The 21,583-nt window shown below is 48.2% G+C and overlaps 1 protein-coding gene across 2 annotated transcripts; it reads left to right on the top strand.

Moving 5' to 3' along the window:
- Nucleotides 1-5,384: 5,384 nt before the first annotated feature.
- CAMK1G (calcium/calmodulin dependent protein kinase IG) lies at nt 5,385-21,446 on the top strand. 2 transcript variants are annotated; one of them, XM_061471827.1, is made up of 13 exons: nt 5,385-5,729; nt 9,747-9,864; nt 12,747-12,875; nt 13,351-13,425; nt 14,163-14,301; nt 14,429-14,552; nt 15,082-15,157; nt 15,687-15,799; nt 16,717-16,795; nt 17,233-17,320; nt 18,453-18,886; nt 19,668-19,798; nt 20,751-21,446. In XM_061471827.1, exons 2-12 carry the CDS (start codon nt 9,773-9,775, stop codon nt 19,759-19,761), a joined length of 1,443 nt encoding a protein of 480 aa, XP_061327811.1. In that variant the 5' UTR covers nt 5,385-5,729; nt 9,747-9,772; the 3' UTR covers nt 19,762-19,798; nt 20,751-21,446. The 2 variants fall into 2 exon arrangements, with proteins under 2 accessions (XP_061327811.1, XP_061327810.1); XM_061471826.1 differs by having other exon boundaries at nt 20,820-21,446.
- Nucleotides 21,447-21,583: the final 137 nt, after the last annotated feature.

Genomic DNA, 21,583 nt, shown 5'->3' on the forward strand with positions numbered 1-21,583 from the left:
CGGGGTTCACGGTCATCACTGTGCCCTAAATCATTGTTGTTCATTGGGGGACAAAACTCTCTTGCTGCCAATTTCACTAAAAAAAGCAGATATTTGGGAGTGGGGAAAACAGACCTAAAAATCACCTTCTTCCCCTTGGCCACGTGGGCAGCTCGACGTGCTTTTAGACTTTAGTCATCATCATTTCCACCACACCGGTATCAAAACACCTCTTGCATCACTGTCGTGCAATCCACGATGCCTGTGTGGGACGAGGGGACCCACGGGGTGCCGCAGAGAGGCCACCCCGCTGCAGGCACTGTGCTTTTGCAGTTGTGTGAGGAGCTGCGAGCGTGTGTTTGGAAACCTCCCCTGCCTGAAACAACTGTGAAAAGGGGGTTGCTAAATAAAGGCTGCGAAGCCGGGGGTGTGCTCGTCTGTCTGCTGACAGCCAGCGCTGTTCCTTCCCGGCATGCAAAACTCCAGCGACATTCAGCACCTATTTGTGGGATTTATCCCTTTCTTCACTCAGCCATTCCAGCCTTATTCTCCAATGTGCTTAGAAAACTTCTGCTTTGCTTTTAATAAAAGGACTATGTCACCTTACAGCAGCCTATCAGCACCTAAAAGGACAACGAGAAATCTGGAGAGGGACTTTTTACAAGGGCAGGTAGAGACAGGACAAGGGGAACTGGCTATAAACTGACAGAGGGGATGAGCTTTAAGGTCCCTTCCAACCCAAACCAGTCTATGATCTGTAGCAAACCGATATCCTGGTTGCTTCTGTGCTACCTGGAGTTTGTAGGTGGCTCTGTGTACTTGTCAGATACCCCTCCGGAGGCAGAGGAACTCACACAGGGAAAGTACTGACAAATGGTGGAGAGCTCACTGTTCAGGAGGCTGTTCAAGAAATCACTTTTGGTGGCTGTCTCTGGATTACCTCCGACTCCCAGGTCCAGCAAGTTGCCATTCTAGATAGTCTTTAGATGAGGGATCTCTTCAGCCTCATTGCCACATGGACTGACTTACAGTTTGCTGGGCTCACTAGTGCTGTTCCTCTGGTGCTTCACAGCAGCTTTATTGCTGGCATTAAAATAAGGACTTCAGCCATTTCACAAACCCAGATTTTAGAAATTTTAGGTTGGAAAAGATGGTTTTCCCACAATATTTGGAACCAAACCACTAAAAAGTAAACTAAAAGGTTGTATTAGTAAGCATGTTCCAAAAAGAAAATACCAGTGGAACTGGCTGGTTCTTAAAGTGGGACCAGTCCACCACCATTTTAGTGGTGGCCTTGGCAGTCCTGGGGTAAAGGCTGGACTTGATCCTAAAGGTCTTTTCCAACCTGGTTGATTCTATGATTCATGGGGACGGTCGGGCAAGCACGTGGTGAGGCAGAGCAGCAAGACACGAGGGCTAATTTCTGCAGGAGCAGGAGTGTTTGTTTTGCTTCGGGAGTGATGACAAGCGAGCAAACAAGAGCTGAATTTCACATCTGCTCCGAAGACTTCTCTTACTCCCTGTAAGTAGCCAACACATATCAGGAGTTGGGAAGACAACATGTCTGAGGGATTTCTGCCTTTTTTTCATCAGCTTGCTCAAAAGTGGAAGCGACGTGACAAAACATTTCATACGCAGCCCCGGCGTCCATCTCTTGGCACGTGGGAGGACTGACAAAAGCTGCCTTTGCTTGAAATTGCAAACTGCACCTTGGTAGCCTTGACTGGAGCTCTGTATCGTGGTCTTCGGCTTTCCCACAAGACCTGGCTGAACACTTGGAAGCATTCCCTTTACTCACCTACACGTGAGATGACCAGAGCCATGGCTTAGCAGAATTGGGGTGCCGTTACTCCTAACGGACCATTGGTGATGTTCAGAGATGTTTTTATCTGCCCGGATCCTGCTGGATGTAATTATTGAGTGTATCTGTTTTCCGACCGTTTGGAAATAACTGTGGGATGGTTTCTGGCAGCTAACATGTCTGCTCTGGCACAGGGAATATATCCAAACCTATTTCAGTAATCTTTTCTCTGTTCTCTTTAAAGAGATGGCAGTTCTTACGCGTGAACAGACTACCTTCCAGGTACTCTGTCATCTTGAGACACTCCATGCAGTTCATTATAGCGGCACTAAATCAAAACCATTTCTTGTCAGAGGAACCTTCTCACCTCCTTCTTGTGAAATGTGACAGTGTTCATGGCAGATAATGGCTCTGATGCTCAGATGACCTGCATGTCTGTCTTAGCCGCACCCTCTAAGTGGGTAATTTTCAGCACAGAATCATAGAATCCCAGGCTGGTTTGTGTTGGAAGGGACCTTAAAGCTCATCCAGTTCCAATCCCCAGGGAAGAACTTCTGCCTAATGTCTAATCTAAACCTACCCATTGAATTTCTACATGCCAGTTTTCTTTCTGATACTTCACCGTGCTCTCCAGACACCATGGTGTCCAGTGTTCCCTTTAGAACAGGCACATCACTGCTGATTCTTGGAGCAGTCTCCACCGCTGTCCCAGGCTGTCCTTGGCTGTGCTTTGCCGTTTCCTACATGTGTCCAGTGAAATACGGCTGCTCCCTCCACAGCTCTCCAGAGAAACAAGTGGTCACAGCAGCAGTTGGCAAGGATGAGCTTTTCCAGGCTCCCCATGCATCACCAGCCACAGTCGCTGTGATTTCCTGAGCCTCCCCTCCCCAGTCAACAGAATGAAGTTTTGCTTCTCATGGATGCATAACTAACCCCCTGAGTAAACAGCTATTCAAACCTACATCATTAGGACTTAATTTTTCAGAAAGCTAATGAAAAGCCCTTTTAGGTTCCTAATTGGCTGCTACTTCTTATTAGTCAACTCTGAGTATGAACTATCAACATGGGAAATGCACTATATAGCAATCATGCTACAAATGAAGAACCTCCTCGCTTTAAAGTCAGTGTCTGCTTTAACACAACAAAGGAAAACAAAGAACGCTTACAGATTCCACTTGAGAGGAATATGCCATTGAATTACCTGTTATTTCAAGGAGCTCATCCAGAATAGCACCTTACCCTGACCAACCTCTCGGAAATCCCCATTGCATTGCTCGCTAAAGTCCTTGTGTATTTATTTTGCTCCAAAGTCCATGCTGGTTTCATTGGCTGTGCTGCAGTGCTCTCTGCAGGCACCAGCCAGGGACTTCCAGAGATGCTACAGCCGAGCAAAGGCAGGGACAAGGCTGGGACAGCCACGTGGGATTGCATTCGTTCTGGTGCTGCCAGGCCCATGGATTTACAACCCTTGAGTCCAGTTCCTGGAAAACCCTGAGGCTGCCAACACTGATTCTTTGGATTTGCTTTCCGAGTTTGTATTTACACCCAGAGCATCACATCTCAAAACCCCTCCGCTTGAAAACCCCCATGCATGTGCCTCCTGCACAAACAGCCCTGCTGACACAGAGTGTTCAGGAGATACTGCCTTTTGCCACTTGTCACAGAAGCACCCAGGTCCCTTCTCAGCAGAAGAACAGGTTCAGGGCTAACGGTGCCTTTCAAACACCTCTGCTGTGATTTGCATGTTGGGCTGTCTGTTTCCATCACACCTCCTCACGTCTGATTCATGCCATTAAGAACTAGATTGTTGCCTGCTCTGCGTGGCTTTGGTTAATAACTGTTATTTTAACTCGAGCCCATTGAGTGCTCAGGAAAAGGCCCTGAACTGAATTGCCTGTTGTCCTGGATTTCTATCAGGCAAGGTCGAGAGCCACCATCTCGATTGATTCTTCCCACAGCAAAGCACACAAGGGACCTTCTCCCTCTTGCTCCCACTGGCTTGTTGGTGTTTTTCTCAGTGTGTTTCTGAAGGCCAAACCCTGAACGCTGTGGATGTGGGGAACGCTGCAGCTCTCAGGTACTGCAGAGCCCTGCTCCGCTTTCCTGTCTTTCAGGCAAGTTTCTTCCTACTTCTGTCTGGTGCCTGATAACATCACACAAACTCCAAGGACTGGAGCGCAGTAAACGCTTCCCTTTGTTCTCATTACTTCTGCCTTAAGCTTCTCCCAAAGCAATTGCATTATCACCAAAGAATCATTGAATGGTTTAGGTTGGATCACGTCATATTTCATTTCATTTCCCCTTAAGCACCCTGCGGGTAACTTGGTGCTTGGGCCATGAGCGCTCCTCTCCTCCACGCAAGGCACACAAAATCCTGGGATCAGACACCAAATCTTATGAAATAAGAAATAAGCTGAGAACTGAGCACCATAGAGACAATAATACTGACAGCATTCAGTTGTTTTAATGTTTTAAAAGTGGAATCAATAGATGGGAATGAAAACAAGAGGCAGAAGTGGCCAGCAGCCTTCTCAGGCACAGCAGCAGAGCAGCCCACAGCCGGGCACAGGAGGGCACCAAGCACCACAGGCACAAAGGTTTCAAGCTATCGGATCAATGCAGATTCCACCGAAACCTGGCACTAAAGAAAACCTTCACATTCAAATCCACATCCAGGAATTCTGACCACAGTCCCTAACACAACAGAGTTACAGGGCTGGAGCCCAGCAGCAAACAAATGAAGAAAACCAAACAGCCATCGCCAGGGAATGAAGCTACTGAAGACGAAAGTATTAAGAAAAATAATGTGATTTTCTAGTATTGCCTCAGAGTTGATTTATTCCTGATATAAAACTAAACTGCACAATGATGGGTACTTCTTTCATGCATTATTCTAGATGGCAGTGTAAATCAGCGGAGTGCAGTCAGTAAAGTTGTTATTGCCATCGAAAAATTCTCCACTATAGAGAAAATTCAAAGAATTATTATTTCCTATATTCATATGTGCTGTGCTTCTTGGGAAGGCACACACACACAGAGGTTTTGAAAGTCAAAACAGAGCTACTGTATGGTTTAAAACAGTCAGAACTCCGGTGATGGAGACTGAGCCCTGCTGCAGTGCTTTTTCTCCATGGTTTAATGTGCCATGTAAAAATGGTGGAGAGCATCATCTTCCCAGTGCTGCAGGTGAGAGGGTTGGGGTGCCAGAGCATCCTGGTGGGAACCCCCATCCATCTTGCGTGGCCCTGCAGAACTCCCAACAAAAGGAAATGGGGCACAAGGGCATGTAGCAATAGCACAAGGGGGAATGGCTTTAACCCGCCAGAGGGGAGACTGAGACGAGCTCTTAGGCAGAAGCTCTTCCCTGGGAGGGTGCTGAGGCGCTGGCACAGGGTGCCCAGAGAAGCTGTGGCTGCCCCATCCCTGGCAGTGTTCAAGGCCAGGTTGGACACAGGGGCTTGGAGCAAGCTGGTCCCTGCCCGTGGGAACTGAATGAGCTTTATAAGCTCCCTTCCCAAACCAGCCTGGGATTCCATGATTTTTGCTACTACCAGAAGTCGTTTCTGTGGTTAAGGCGAATGATTTCTGCCCTGCACCCAGGAACATTTCAGTACCAGCTGGGTGCATGCGAGGAGCAGCCCCCGCTGCTCACTGTGCTCCGCTTCTCCCAGCGGCAGCAGCTCGGGGTCCCCCGGCGAAGCTCTCGTGCTCCCGTGTCCGCGCTGCCAGGTACCGCTGCCGTTATCCACGGCGACGTGCACGCACACCCACAGGCAGCTCGTGCTCCTGGCAATTCACTCCTCTGGAAGCGCTCCCCGGTTACCATCACAGCGGAGCATCTCCTCCTCCCCACTGCCCGTGAGCACCCAGGCGAGCTCTAATCCCTCCAGACCGCGGGAGCCGAGCAGAGGCAGCAGCAGACAGAAGTTCCCTTGTTTGGCTGACTTGGGTAAGCAAAACAGCATTTCCTTAATAGCCATTTGCTTTTCCTGCCTGTGCTGTGCAGGGGAGCAGGTGGGATTCTGGTTAACATGGGGGGTTTTAAGTGGGATTTTGTCTAGTAACAGGGAAATACTGGGGGACTTCTCTGCACAGGCTCTCAGCCTCGGATCCTGCACCTCTCGTATTTAGCAATTCCATAGAAAGCTGCCTTCTCACCTTTTACTCCCAAAGTATTTAAAGGCATCTGAAACGGTTACAATGAAAATGGTGATTTTTGCAAGTGTTCAACTCCATGCGCTGCCTTTGGACCGATGGAGCGGTGGGATGAATACAAGATGCTTAACGTGGATTTGTTTTTAATGGCGAGCTCGTGTTTTCCATTTCTTTTGTCCCTGAGCACAGAGGCTGGCCTGGCAGTTCATTCATTCACATGCAGATTGCTTGTTTTGGTGTATTTTTAAAAGCAAAGCCTTTTGATTTTATATTCTCTGTCAACTTCTTGCCCATTCCAAAGGCAAAATCATGAAAGCAGCATGTGTCTTCCCCCTCCACATGGAACTTTGTCACAAGACTATTAATCATGTCTCACAATAATTTTGCTAATGCAGTATAATCCATTCAGAAGCAGAGTGTCTGTCTGCAGATGGATTTGTTACTGAGAGATATGAAAGTAGAACAAATTCCTTCAGGAAATATTTAAGCAAGGTCATAATAACATTCATTACGTTCTAAGCAATGATGTGTCATTTGCTGGAGCAGACTGAGTATAGCAGCCACATTTATTGACTTAGTCTGTAGAAGAGCCCAAAGGATAGGCATTAATATTGGAACTGTTTCCTACTTTCAGCATATACTTATCAGACTGAAATCCTGCATATATTGCTTGGTTTGTTGTGATGGGGAAGAGGGAAACTAAACAGATTAAAGCAACGTTAAGTACCTCACTTTCATCTCCAAAGGTCTTTACCTCAGGTCTAATTAACAAGTAGTTCCACTTTATTATGCAATCTTAACACACTTCTTGCACTGTCACAAGGTGAATGGGTGAAAGAGCAAACAGGGACCCTTCTCTGCACTGGGTGTTCAAAATAATGCAGTATTTTTCAAGTGCATATTGGGTGTGCTGTATCCGTGCATCCCACTGCCATGCCTGGAAGTCATGCCCACCAAGCTGGGGGGATGCCCAGGGTGCCAGGGTGGACCTGCCAACCAAGGGATGTCAGGAGTGTGATGGAGGCACACGGATGGATACATCACCTGGCAGGAAAACCTGCCAGTCCAAGCACAAAGTCTGTTTGCCCAACTTCTCTTACAATGTTTTCTACTCCATAAAGTTTATTCAACTAAATAGATAAAAGTAGCTTAAACCCCGTTTATCCATGCACTGTGTACTAGTGCTGAGAAAGGTTAGGACATTGTTGGGCCAGAGCCTGAATAAATAACAAACCCCAGACAACAAATATATCGGACACTGCAGTCTCACAAACTGCTGCAAAGTGCAACAAGTGGCTCAACCAGGTCTCATAATCCTACAGTCACAACCAGACTCTGTGTCCTGCACCATGCCCCTCTGCATACGCTCTCCTATGCATCAAAAGAGGAATAGGGAATAGGTATTAAGAAGAATGTGATGCAAGATGGGGAAGGAGGAAGGTGAGCAAGTATTCATCAACCGAGCACGTATGCAGCTTTACATTTTAGGCAATTCAAACATTTCATTATTGTGCTCCCAAAATAGCAGCACTTTACTCCCCTTCCTCGCAGAAAGGCGAGGGGAGGCAGGAAATGACTGGCTCATGATGGCACAGAGAAACTGAGAAAGCAGGAAATCAAATACACGTGTAGGGAGTCAGAGCTGCTCATCCAGCCTTTCCTCCAGATACCAGCAAAACCAAATGCCGTACACAGAGAGTGACAGAAGGAGGAACTATAAGATGAGCAGATGATTCACAGGAGACTGAAGAAAACACGGTACTACCTTCCTTTGGAAGCAAAATCCCTTTTAAAGAGAAACTTGTTCAATTCACAAGGAATTTAACATGAGAATGTTTAATCCCAGGAGGGATTCCTCTGCACTGTGCTGCTACCGGCCTGCCCCCCATGACAACTGGGCTGTGCTTCAGTGCAAGGGCTGCACAGGAACAGAGACTAAAATACTGTTTGTCCCTGGGGCCAGGCTGACCTACTTGGGTTTGGTTTATTTTATACTTCCTATTCTTTGCTTGACAGTCAGCTGGGACATGGAGAGGGCATCTGAATCTTACCCATCACTCAACACCACACTGGCATCACGCATTTGAGAATTGCTTCAAGTGGATAAAACTCACCTTCCACCAGCAGCTGAATGCCTCTGCTGAAAATCCTCCTGACGTGACCGTCCAGATCTGTTGAGATCTGGGGTGGGCAAATGGCTGCAAAAGAAAACTTCATTTGGGGGCTCAAGGTGTTGGCAGAAAGGTTTTTTTGTGAAGAACTTTTGATCTGCACTGATTCTAAACAGGAAGGGATGGCTGGGTCTTATAAGGAGTTGCATTTCTAAGGGTTACACATGCATCACAATCTAGAAGGTAAATAAAGGTCAAGCGCACACTGGCCTTTGGTGGCTTTATGGACTGAAGCCTTCAACTGTTTACAAGTGCATCAATTCTGGTTTCAATAATGTCAAATTAACCTTTAAAAAACTGGGTCAAGGAGCTGGAAACCCTGAGCCCATGCTAATTCAGGAGATGAACTAGGTACAGGAGGAACTCAGTTATCTCAACTGCCTGTCTTGAAACAAGCTCTTCCAGCTTTTTTTGCTGCTTTAATACTTCTGCCTTTCCCAAAACACTTATTTTTCCACCTAAGATTGTGCTTTGCCTTTCAAAGGCTCAGCTGCGTCCCACAGGCTTTGGTGCAGCCATTGCTGCTCTCAGGAAGTGTGGTGCTCCACATTCCAAGGGGATGCTCCCCATGCCAAGGGTGCTGCTGTCACCACCCAGCATCCCCCTGCCTGGGGATATTTTCAGTGCATTTCTTTCATACCCCGATAGCATGGACAAGCCACTACTTTCATACATTCTTGTCTAGCCTGGGGGCTTCATTCTCACCTTCCAGCTACTTCCAGATCTGTAGATCTGTTAGACCTGATCTCATTAAGAGTTCTTAGATGCTTGTATAACATTTCACACCTCCCAGACCTTGTGTAAGCCCTAACTAAGTCCCCCACTGCTCCGGTGAGCTCCCCGCAGGCAGACACTGTTACTTTCTCTATTACAGCCCTGCTGCCCAGCCTGCACTCTAAAGAGCTTAGCGGTGGGGAGCTGGGACCTGACCAAGGTCAAGCGTCCCGTGAGCAGACAGGGCACAAAGCTGGGCATCTCTCTGCCTTCTCAGCAGCCTGCCGGCACCCTGCTATCACATCAGCTCCCTGGGAGCACAAGGCAGGGGGAAGGTTGTGACTCAGAGCAGAAGCAATCTGTCAATTAACACAAATAAAAGGTGACAGCAGCGCAAACTGCACAAGACACAGCAACAGAATGTTTTGTATCAGTTCCCCTCCCTGCAGTCACGAGCTCTTTTAAACTATTTATTATTTGAGCAATAAAGCAGCTAAACTATAATCCACCTCCATTGCTGGTTGCACCTAACTTGTAATCCATTAAGTCATAGATGCTTTAGTTAAAATTAGCAACCATTCAGCAGGGCTTTTTTAACCACTAAATATGAAGCATAACATAAACATTTGTAATTGCCAACACGTGCTAAATGAGTGTACTGACAACAGAGGATTACCATATGGTCACCAGTTCCTACCCAGCTGAGCTGGTACTAGGCTGCACTGAAGGCTGGAGCAGGACATAACAGCAGGGACATGGTCAGCACAAGCAGTCGTGAGTAGCAAAACCAGCACAGAATTTCTCATGCTTGAAAAGTCTGACTGCCCTTGCCAAGCCAGCACCCCTCAGAGCATCCCGAATCCAGCTAGCCTGTTCACGCGAGCACCCTCCACCCCAGTCACCTCTCCTTGTCCTCTTCCTCACAGCGTCCCCTGCTTCCACTCTGGAGGAGATGGGTCGCAAGGAAGAGGATGACAGCAGCTCCTGGAAGAAACAGACGAGCAACATCCGAAAAACATTCATTTTCATGGAGGCCCTGGGATCGTAAGTACCAGAGCTGCTCTGCAGCCAGGGCCACGGCCAGGTACTGCCTGCCCAGCCCCAGGCAGCGACTCCAACCTGGGCCAATGTCACAAGAACCCGACCCCCTCTGAGCCAAGCCCCAGTCTCGAGGTGAGGGGCTGGTGCCCGTCGCTGCTGCTCTGATTCATGGCTTGCACTTGCCAAGCAGCACCAAAGCGGCTCCTTCCCACCCAGCCCCGCAGCACGGCTCCAGGCCAGCTCTGCCCTTTCCTCCTGGCCCTCCAAGCCTGAGTGGCAGCTTTAGTTCAGTTTTGCTCTTTTCCTGCTGGGTGCACTGGTCCGCTGCGGCTGCAAGGTCAAGCAAGGTCAGGGGATGGCTCTGAGAGAGGTATCCTAATAATACATCATCTATTTAGCTCAAACCCTGACTCAGGTGGGGGATGAAACAAGAACAAGGATGTTCGAGTTGTACCATACTTCTGTGTGAGTTAACTGCTTAATTTGCCTATTCATGTGCATGAGACACGACAACATTCCCAAGGTGGCGGAGGTGGAATTGAATTACCTCCACCAGTGAGTTCTGTCACGGCCACATTTTCTGTGACTTGAGAACCCACAGCAAAGCTCCCAAAAAACAGCTACTCCAGAGCTCGGTGCCATTTTAAATCATTATGTCCCTGGTCAGCCTCGGAAAGGAGTTAAATTATCCAGCAGCTTTCCCCAAAGGAATGAGGTTGGAAAAAACCTTTGTTCTCTCCCAGCCAACTTGTTGAGTCATCATTTTTTAATAAGGGGCATAATTATTATAAACTGTTTGGGACAGATATATAGAACAGATGCCCCAGCATCTGATTTGTAGGTTGTTCATTTCCTACTATTGCATTAACAGGAAAATTCAGCGTTAGAAATTGGGATTTTTTCCCACATGCACCACTTGAGCTGGCTGAAGAATATAAATGAAGATCCAGGACCTAAAAGTACCTGGAAACTTGCTATCACCTTCCCCCAGCATCCACCACTGCTGGATTAGCGACCTTAATGGGAATGTCCCTGCCTATTCCCTGCGAGCTCTGAGGTACTTGAAAGGCATCTCCATAAAACAACCTTCAGAGGAGAAACAAGGAAAAGGTCTCAACACCACCTTTTTGGGTCAGAAGAGAGAATACTATTACGTATTATTAACTGAGTGAAGCAAAGGTTTAAATTCATCAGAAAATCTATGAGTTTCGGGGTGTTGGTTTGGGGTTTGGGTTGGTTTTTTCCTTGCTAGGAACCAGCCCTGCCACAGCCAATTCCTCACAACCCCAATGGGCTTGCACATTGTTTCAGCAGCACCTAGGGCCCCACTGGAGGAGGAGGAGGAAAGCAGAGCCAAGTGAGGAGCTGCCTTAGGCTCCTGCTCCCCATCACCAGCAGCACCACCGGCTGCCACTCACTAACAAAGACACATGAGCCAGAGGGCAACAGCTCCATGTTCCAGTCTGTCTGCACAGCACGCTGGGTTCTTTGCTTAGTAGGTTACAGGAGATACAGCCTTTGTTTGCTGGGTTTGCTGCAATAGCATCCCAACCCAACCAAGAAGATGCTTCCACTGCACTCACCCTCCTCACCCTGCCCTCCAGCTCCCTACCTGACTTTGCAGACTCAGTGCCAAGTTCCCTTTAACTGCCATCAATTAATCTGTTGCCCATTTGATGAGGATTACTGAGGACCAGCCTGGCCAAGTATGCACTGTCACTGTCCTGACACGTGTGCTCAGCTGCCTGAGACAGACCTTTAACAGGATTACGAGCTTTAGGCATGTTATAAATACCTGCTCATTGCTGCACTGAACCTTTATCAGGAACATACAAGACACTCATTGTCACATTGTCACTAAGGGTACACAGGTATTAGCAGAAAAGAGAATGCTAAATGAAAATATTAACTGATGTTACCTGGTTATTTTGCACTTTAGATACACAGCACATTAGTTGATATACCCAAACTGCAACCTAACTGGGCTCTCTCATGCAATTCAGCTAGCTCAGCCCTCGGGACAATGCTGACCAGGACAAGGGAAGGACTGCTTTAAGACCATGGGGGCTTGGAGGAAGTATGGTTTGTATTAAGCAGGAATTTCGGTTAGAGTGGAGGCTGTTGGGATCTTTCCATAGGGGATGTTTACCCCAACAAGGAGCCAAGCTGCACACACCTGTTAGTGATGTGGTTACGGATGCAGCCCCTCACTTGGCCTGGGAAAATTCCCCCAGTCCCAACAGGCTGAAGAGCAGCAGTGCCCTGAAAGGCAGTAAATAAGAGACCATGGACGATGCCTCCTCCTGCATGCACCCAAGGTGTGGGTTCAAACCCTGTCTGCCAGCTGCTTCCCCCGAGGTGTGCTCCAAACCCAGCACAGCCAAAGTTCACCCACAGCCTCGCACACTCACTTGACTGCCTCCACAGATGGACCTGAAGAATGGGATTTCATTTCATTGCAGGGGTCCTTTTTGTCCGGTACCTCAACACAGCTTTGTGATGGACAACGTAAAATTAAGCTTTTCACTATGAACAGAGAAAACTGGGGGAAAAGGGGGTATCTAAATCTTGCATTGAATGTCCTAAGTTTGGGGCTGCTGGAGAGCATAGAATCACAGAACAGTTTGTGTTGGAAGGGACCTCAAAGTTCATCCAGTTCCAACCCCCTGCCACGGGAGGGACACCTTCCACTAGAGCAGCTTGCTCCAAGCCCCATCCAACCTGGCCTTGAATCATAGACCTTCGAGGTCTATGATAAGCATCCACTTAAAGTTAAATTACTACCATATTGCTTTTTCTTGCTATTTCCTCTTTCTCTCTGTGAGTATTCTCCCAGTTCACAGCAGCAGCCGCTGCTGAAATCCAACTCCTTTTCCTCTCTGCAGAGGTGCCTTTTCTGAAGTTTTCCTAGTGAAGAAAAGAAGCACTGGCAAGCTCTTTGCTCTGAAATGCATCAAGAAGTCTCCTCTCACAAGGGACAGCAGCTTGGAGAATGAAATAGCCGTGCTGAAAAAGTGAGTATATAGACATTGTAATGTAAAGTGGGACAAATATCTTTTCCTAAGGTGTGTGGCTCTACAGTAATAATATATATTTCTTTTTAAAGGATGTATAAATGTTACTGTGAATTAGCAGATTAGCAAAGTTTCTGCCCTCATTCCTTGGCTGGGTTTGTAACCCCAACAGAGCCATACATCCTTGCAGGGACAGGACAAGGGCAATGGCTTGAACCTGCCCGAGGGGAGACTGAGATGAGCTCTTAGGCAGAAGCTCTTCCCTGGGAGGGTGCTGAGGCGCTGGCACAGGGTGCCCAGAGAAGCTGTGGCTGCCCCATCCCTGGCAGTGCTCAAGGCCAGGTTGGACACAGGGGCTTGGAGCAAGCTGCTCGAGTGGAAGGGGTCCCTGCCCATGGTAGGGGTTGGAGCTGGAGGAGCTTTGAGGTCCCTTCCAACCCAGACTGCTCTGTGATTCTGTGATCTATCTTTGCAGAATAAAGCATGAAAACATCGTGACTTTAGAAGATATTTATGAGAGCACAACCCACTTCTACCTGGTCATGCAGCTGTAAGTATCAGCAGAGCCACTTCTTTGAGGGCCACAGAGGAAGAAGAGTGGCAGGACGAGGATGATGTACCCTATTTCCCCACCTACACACCAGAGTCCCTCCCATGTAAAAGCTGCATGCCCAAACACCCCTCACTAAGGAGGCGAGAGCCGCATGGGTTGAACTAACCAGGACCTCAGCCCATGTTGGTTTTAGCAGCAAGTTTCTAAACCAAGATTAGGATCTATTTATGCAAATTAATTCAGCACAGTTTAGCAGGGCAGAGACAGAAGCATTTCTAATTAAAGCTGTGCCACGCAGGGTTTCTAGAAATGAAAATGGGCAACATGTCAGCTGCAGAGAAAGCAGCTCGCTGTGGGCACCAGCTCCAAGCACCAGGCTGCTACTGCTAACTTGCAAATTTAGCTAAAGGAAGCAATCACACAAAAATCCCCACATCTCCGCTTGTGTAGCAGAGCCTGGAGACTCTGCTGGATGCCTGCAGCTCAGACCTGCTGGGATTTGCCTTGTAAATTACCCAAGTTCCCTGGGCTTCCCACTAACACTTCACTGGTACCCTGAAATTGCATCCAAGAGCATCCATCAGCCTCACAAAAAAACTGCTGCTCAAGGCCAGGTTCTGCTGTAGGTAGAGTTGTACAAGGACCAGAAAGTTGGCTTGCCCAACACAACAGCATGATTTGCTCTGTTTCATTACCTTTTCAGTCTTCTCCTTTCTGAACTCCCATTCCCACAGGGTATCTGGGGGAGAGCTCTTTGACCGCATTTTGGAACGAGGAGTTTACACCGAGAAGGATGCAAGTGTGGTGATCCACCAGGTCCTGACAGCCGTGAAGTACCTCCATGAAAACGGGATAGTTCACCGGGACTTGAAGGTGAGACCTGTCCCTCAGCAACAGCAGCACCCCATGGAGCTGACGTGACTGGAGCTTCACGACCTCTGCCCCTGGCTTCCCCATTTTCCACCACACATTCCAACCTCTAACCACTGTGTGTTCGCAGCCTGAAAACCTTCTTTACCTTACTCCTGAAGAGAACTCCAAAATCATGATCACGGACTTTGGCTTGTCTAAAATGGAACAGAATGGCATCATGTCCACTGCCTGTGGGACTCCGGGATACGTTGGTAAGCCAGGGACCAGGAATGGGCTGGTGCTGGTGGACTGTCTGGAAAACAAGGGTTGTGCATGTGCAGTGCATTGTGTAGCAGAAAGGAAAAAACCTTGTCATTATTAACAACAGCGTGTTAGTCACAGATGCAGTGCGTGGACCACATAAAGACTGGGTTACAAATGAGTGCAGAGACTGAAAAAAGCTCAAATTGTTCAAAAGTGCAAAGAAAAGGATAATTTTCAGAGCAATCGATTTCAGCATGAATCATGTAGTGAAAAAATACAAAAATCATTTTAACACCATGGGATTTTGTGTAATGTCCACCAGATTGGGTGCACAGCTTACTGGTTAAAACCTCAGGATGCAGGCAGAAATTGTCTGTGGTACTTCCATTCAATGACAAAATCCAGCTGGGGAATGGGGCTGTTAGTGGCCCATTCTGTGGCACCTCAGAGGCCAAGTGTACAAGAAACTGCTGATTTTCCTTGTATTGGATAAGTTATTATTGCTTAGAATTGTCCTTTGGTTTTGCTGCTCTGCAGCCCCTGAAGTCCTTGCCCAGAAGCCATACAGCAAAGCCGTAGACTGCTGGTCCATCGGAGTCATTACCTATATCCTGTGAGTAAGAGCAAACAACATCCCACTTATTTCCCCACTCCTCCATCGCTTCATACACCTCTGCAGAGCAGCAGTGCCAGCGGAGGCGATACTGGACCTCCCATTTTGCTGCGGGTATTCAGCAGCGCTGTGTTCTTCCTTTGCACAGATTCACTAGAGCATAGAAATTAAAGGGATGTGGGGAATCAAGCACTGGAGTGGAGATGAAAGGAATCACATTTTCTCTATTATGTGCCTCATGCTTTGTTGGGTTGTTTTTTTTTCCAGTTGCCTACAAATATCATTCAATCTTCCCTGGTACTTTTTGTTTCATTTCCTCCCACACCATGCAGCTATGTACCAGCTGTGGCCTTGTCCTTTTGCTGCTGCAGTTAAGTTTTTAACTCTTTTCTGCAGCTTTACCAACACATTTAGATGTGAGGGACAGATGGGTGGATAGAACAGCCTCCTCTGTTACTCACTTGTGTTGTCTGCCGGGCTGCTGTGGATGCCAGCACTGAAGGACCACTGGCTTTCTGCTCTGTTCCAGGCTGTGTGGGTATCCTCCTTTCTACGAAGAGACTGAATCCAAACTGTTTGAAAAGATTAAGGAAGGCTACTATGAGTTTGAGTCTCCGTTTTGGGATGATATCTCCGCATCAGGTAAAGCTGCAATCCAGAGCCCTGTGATCTTTGACATCCCCAGCAGGGATAGGAAAGGATGAAGTCTTGAACTGATTCACGCACACAGCAGTGAACCCCTAGATGTGGGAAGTGATTGCAGAGGCTCCCACCACCACAGCAGAGGCGTGATGACAGCAAAGCCAGGCTGCACTGGCAGAGTTTGGGGTGCTTTGAATCCTTCCTGCAACGCAGAGGCTGAAGCCTCTGTTAATGTAGCTCTGATTTTAATAAATGCCTAGTGAGCTCAGAGTGGGCTTAGGTTTCCCTTGGAAATAAGGGAACTCCAGGTTTTTCACCTTGTTTTCCTGTTTGCATGGGGGTTCTCTTCTTCTCCCCTTTCCTTTTCACCCCATCAAGTCACACTTCCTTACAGCAACACAACGACCCACGTCAGTCACCGCTGCACCCTTCCACCAGACGAACCTGCCCGTGTAGCTCACCTGCATGGAGTTTACTGAAACCAGCACCTTAGCAGCGTGTTTTGAACATCAGTCTTTGATATATACAACAAAAGTAGCAGGAGGTTTGTCAGGACTTAATAACAACCACTGCGATCCTCCCTGCAAACTAAGGGAATAAAAATAAGGGAGGGATAAGGGCTCTGCAAGGCAACTTCTAAATCTGCTCAGTTTGCACTTTCTTATGGTTTTTCACGTTATGTTTTAGGTGAACTCAGATTAATGCAGTTAAATGTGAAGTTTAATGTTTTTTCACCTGGAGCCTTTCAGCACAAACATCTCCCTTTAACGGCATAACGAAGCAGTACAGCACCTTCTTGAGGCCGACCTTCGTGATGTTTACCACTAGCCTTTGCCATGCCCCGTTAGGCTCGTATCCTGGAACAAGCAGAAAATAACCTTTTTCTCTGTGCTTCTTTCTCCTCCCCTCCCACCCAGCCAAGGATTTCATCAGACATTTACTGGAGAAGAACCCCAGCACGAGGTTTACCTGTGAGGAAGCCCTGCGGCACCCATGGTGAGAGCATCAGGGCTGGTGGACAGGAGCAGGAGCAGGGGCTGGTGGACAGGGATTTACCAGCCTCCGCCTCTGGCTCCACGTGCTCAGTGATAGCTGGGAACAGGGGTGTCTCCTCAGCCCCCGTTATTAACGTCACCGCCTGCCTCCGCATGGCCCTGGGTGTTTCTTTCTTGTGTGCTTAGAAAGAAAGTGATGAATAATTAAAGATGCAATTTGTGCATATTTGCCTCCATAAACAGAGGCAAGGAAGAGATCCCACCCTGAGCTTTCCCAAGCTTTGAAGTGTGTGTTTGCGTTACATTTTGTTGCTGTTTCTCCTTGGGGTTTAATTATTGCTGATTGAACGTACAAAGCAGTTAGTTGCCTCCAGAATGTGGAATGCCTTACAAATGCCATCTGCCTACGAGCCCATTTTCTTCTCTCCCCATCTGCAGGATTAATGGAAATACAGCCCTCCACCGTGACATATACCCATCTGTCAGTGCTCAGATCCAGAAAAACTTTGCAAAGAGCAAATGGAGGGTAAGTCATTCACTGGTGGAAGCCCAGAGCCATTCCACTAACAAATGCCAGTTGCTGTCATCTAGCAACACGCCGGGCTTCAGCTGTGTGGGGAAGCACCCAAAAGCTGAGATCCTGCAAGGGCTGCCTGAAAACTGGATGCAGTCACTGTTTATAGCATGTTGGGACTGAGGTTCCCTCCTGCAATGCGCACTGGTAGGTTCACCACAAACACTGCACTACAGTGGCCTCGCAGGGAAGGGGGAAAGGGTTATTTGCCTTCAATAGTGAGGGAGTGAAGTGGGTGCTCCATCAGCAGATCTTTTGGGGAGCCTAATTCAGCTTTTCCTCCTTTCAGCCTTGAAGATAAATCGGTGCTTCCTTTATATCAAGATTTTTAGCAAGAATTTAGGTGGAGAAAGGCATGCCAAAGGAACCATGTGTGTGACAGCATTTTAAGTGCATTCAGAATTCAGTGCCAGCCTCTGTTTCGTAGTGTGGTTACTTTACCCCTGATTTCATAGAATGATTTGGGTTGGAAAGGACCTTAAGCTCATCCAGTTCCCGTTCCAACCCCCTGCCACCTGCCATGGGCAGGGACACCTTCCACTGGAGCAGGTTGCTCCAAGCTCCATCCAACCTGGCCTTGAACACTGCCAATTTCCTACATGATTTCTGCATGAAATCTTTTTTTTTCCCCACGATTTCCTCATGTAGAAGTGGCTGTCATCTCCAGAAACATCATCAGTTTGTGCTCAATGGGAACCACAGTGTTTATGCCAGGAAGGAGCACTTCCCACTTTCCACACACTGTGCAGTCATCTCAGGGGGACATCCCCTTTGTCCTGCAGCCCCCACCCAGCCTGGCATGGAATCACAGAATCAACCAGGTTGGAAAGGACCTTTCAGACCATTGAGCCCAACCATTGCCCATCTGCCGAGCCCACACTAAACCATGTCACTAAGGGCAAACCGATCTCTCTTCATGGCTGCTCCTAATGATCTCCACTCACAGCCACCCCTCACAGTGGCCCCACACTATAGAGCTGCCCCCCTTACCCCTCATGGCCACCGCTCATCTCCCCTCAAGATGCCACCTCATGGCCACCCCTCTCGCAAGTTGCTCACTGCGGGGTTCTGTCTTCTCCCCCAGCAAGCCTTCAACGCCGCCGCCGTTGTGCACCACATGAGGAAGCTCCACATGAGCGTTCACGCAGCGGCCGAAAGCCCCCTGCCCGATTCACAAGCCTCGGAGGCATCCAGACCCAGCACACCCATGGCAGCCACCCGGCCAGCGACACCAGAGGAAGACAAGGAGACGTCAGTGCCTCCGGACCCCTCTCAGGCCTGTCCAAACCCTCCTGCTCAGCTGGAGCAAGACACAAGAATGAGAGAGGAGAAGCCGCAAAGCCCCTCGGAGACCGGACCCACCGTCCAGCGCACCGGCAGCAGCCTGGTCCTGCCCGACAACCACAGCCCACCAAGCAGAACTTCCTGTGGCTGCGGTCCTGCCTGCATGGGGCACGAGAAAACGAAGACATCTTTCTGCTCCGAGACGGTGCTGCTTAAAAAGTCTGCAAAATCCCAGTAGGTACCAAGGCATCGGCCATAACTTCCAACAAAGTGCATGGGAATAACCATAGAATCACAGAAGAGTTCGGGTTGGAAGGGACCTTAAGATCATCCAGTTCCAACCCCCCTGCCATGGGCAGGGACACCTCACACTAAACCATGGCACTCAAGGCCTCGTCCAACCTGGTCTTGAACACTGCCAGGGATGGAGCATTCACAACCTCCCTGGGCAACCCATTCCAGTGCCTCAGCACCCTAACAGGAAAGAATTTCCTCCTTAGATCCAATCTAAACTTCCCGTGTTTAAGTTTTAACCCATCACCCCTTGTCCTGTCACTACAGTCCCTAATGAAGAGTCCCTCCCCAGCATCCCTATAGGCCCCCTTCAGATACCATCTCTGGAAGCAGTTGCCTGGCATGTAAGTTGCCAGCCCAGGTGGAGATAGAAAGGAGGGGGGAATAGGGACAGAAGCACATGGTTTGATGGCAGCTGCGTAGCAGTACCCAGCCAAGTGTTTATGTGCTTGTAGGAACTGCCAGAGCCTGCAATGAGCTGAGGCACCAGGGCTCTGCTGCCACACTCCATTGGCTGGAGCACATTTGCTTTCCAGAAACCAGGACTGCCTGTGCTTAAAGCTGCTGATGCCAATTACTCAGCTGGTGCTGATGTCCTTTACTCAGCAGCTGATGTCCTTTACATTAAAACCACAATTTCCCTTCACCTGCAGAATGATCTTAAATATTGCTGTTTCTCTTTTTTGGCTCTTTCTCTTCCAACTCTTCCATTCCCAACCAGTCATTTCAAATCAGAAGTCCTCGTTCCCATGAAAACCAGTAAACACTCTTCTCACTGTGGCACTGGCCAAACTGGGGTTTGCCTGATCATGTGAGGAGGAGACAGGCACCGGGCTCCCCACATCACCAGCGGTAAGTGCACAGCATCCAGTCACCTTCTGCTCTCATTAATCCCATTATGGCATGGAAAAGGGAAAGGCACAAATAGCCGAGTGAGTGTGCATTAAATACATCAACTCAAAGGGTTTTTGCAACAGAAAAGCCTTCACTGAACCATCTTTCAAGGAAGAAAACATCTTCCAGCTTCCACCAAGGCCAGTCCAGTGACTCTGAATCCAACCTTTATATCACAACAGGGTTGCCCAAGGTACATGTGAAAGGCAGCCAGGCACAGACCTGTCGTATCAAGTGCTACAATTACACAAAGCTACTCAGTGAGAATCCCACTGGAAGCAAACAGCTTCATCAGCTCAGATAAAGTCTTTTCAGCTGGGTCCCAGTTGTGACCATGGGCAAAGGGCTGACAACAGGCTGCTGGTCCATGGCTGGGCATAGGCAGGGCATCCCTGCAGCCTGAAGGGCCGTGCCCTGTCCCAGTTTGGTCCAGGCAGGTCAGTTTACGTCGCTTTGTTGTCAGAGACTGGAGCATGGAGATGGTTTTTTGTAGCTGAGCATAGTACAACCATGAACATTTTGTCCTGCTTGACCACAGCTTGGCTTAATTCTGGCCTAGCTAAATTGTTATGATTGGTACCACATTGTATATGAGCAGTAAAAAGTACTGCTGCTAGATCCTGCAATAAAGAATGTTCCTCAAAGTGGAGCATATGCTAGCATAGTGCTGTGCAAAGCTACATAAAGTGAGCTACCTCCTGTCTTCTTGTATGACACTCTCTTCTGATGAGATTGTATGAACGGGACTGTAATATACAAAGGATTAATAGAAAAGACAAATGCAAGTAAGATCTACTACAGGCTCCAGAAAGGTCCATTCCAAAGATCAGTCATCTAATTCCCCTTTATAACTAAGGCACACAAAGGGATCTAAGCTGTTCCTAACCCCCATGCTACTGCTTATTAACAGAGCACATTTTGAAGGTAGCAGCCTAGTGAAACAAAGTTCAATCCTCAACTGAAATCCTGTCTCTTGCAGAAACAGAAGGGCTGTTTTACTCTTTTCTGCACTTCAAAGCCAGACATCAACAGTGCAAGCAAGAAAGGAGGCTGTGTCCCGCCGGGAAGCAGCATCTCAGAGAGCAGCGACCAACTGGTGACGAGCAGCACATTAGTCCCAGGAATCCATCAGTGCAGTGACCTCGGGGTGTTTATGGATCATTAAAGCTGGGAGAAGGCAAGGGAAAGTCTGAGGCTACTGCTAGCATATTCAGTGTACATTATCCATACGACATCGCTCAGTGCTGTAAGCTTTTGTTTTTGGTATACTGTTTAGTTGTCCAACGCGTAATAAGTGCACTGCACAATGTAAATCCTATAAACCGAAGCCATGCAGAGCTTTACTCAGTGACAGGTCATTTTTACAATCTTCACCCTATCCACATCTTGGATTTTGGATAGCCCCAGGCTTTGGCACTCAGAAGCTCGGCATCCACCAGCTGCCCGGGCTGCACGGTTCTCACTTCAGCTACAAAAGGAGAGCTACAACCTGCTAGCAATCTCCATATGTCTGATAATAATCACAGAAAGGTTTAAGTTCCCTGCTTCCAAGTCTGTAATTGCACAATAAATACTTGCTTAATAAAGCTGAGTTTTGTTTTGTAAAGTGCCTCTTGGTTATTCATAGAAATTTGATGTGGCAACGGTCTATTAAGTCCCTTCTAAAGCATTCCCTGTGCATCTGCAGACCTGCTCCCTCTGGTATTTTTCTGGCACAGCGTTATGTGGCAACTAAGCAGATTG

The sequence above is a fragment of the Pezoporus flaviventris genome, unplaced genomic scaffold (assembly GCF_033815535.1).
Source record: "Pezoporus flaviventris isolate CSIRO_AGI_PZ_B2104156 unplaced genomic scaffold, CSIRO_AGI_Pfla_v1 ptg000069l, whole genome shotgun sequence".
Classification (NCBI taxonomy): Eukaryota; Metazoa; Chordata; class Aves; order Psittaciformes; family Psittacidae; genus Pezoporus; species Pezoporus flaviventris.

Coding starts and splice junctions, on each gene's coding strand:
- CAMK1G (XM_061471827.1), top strand. CDS start 9,773: ATGGGTCGCAAGGAAGAGGATGACAGCAGCTCCTGGAAGAAACAGACG. Junction 16,796..17,232: donor GAAGCCCTGCGGCACCCATG/GTGAGAGCATCA, acceptor CCCCATCTGCAG/GATTAATGGAAATACAGCCC. Junction 17,321..18,452: donor TTGCAAAGAGCAAATGGAGG/GTAAGTCATTCA, acceptor CTTCTCCCCCAG/CAAGCCTTCAACGCCGCCGC.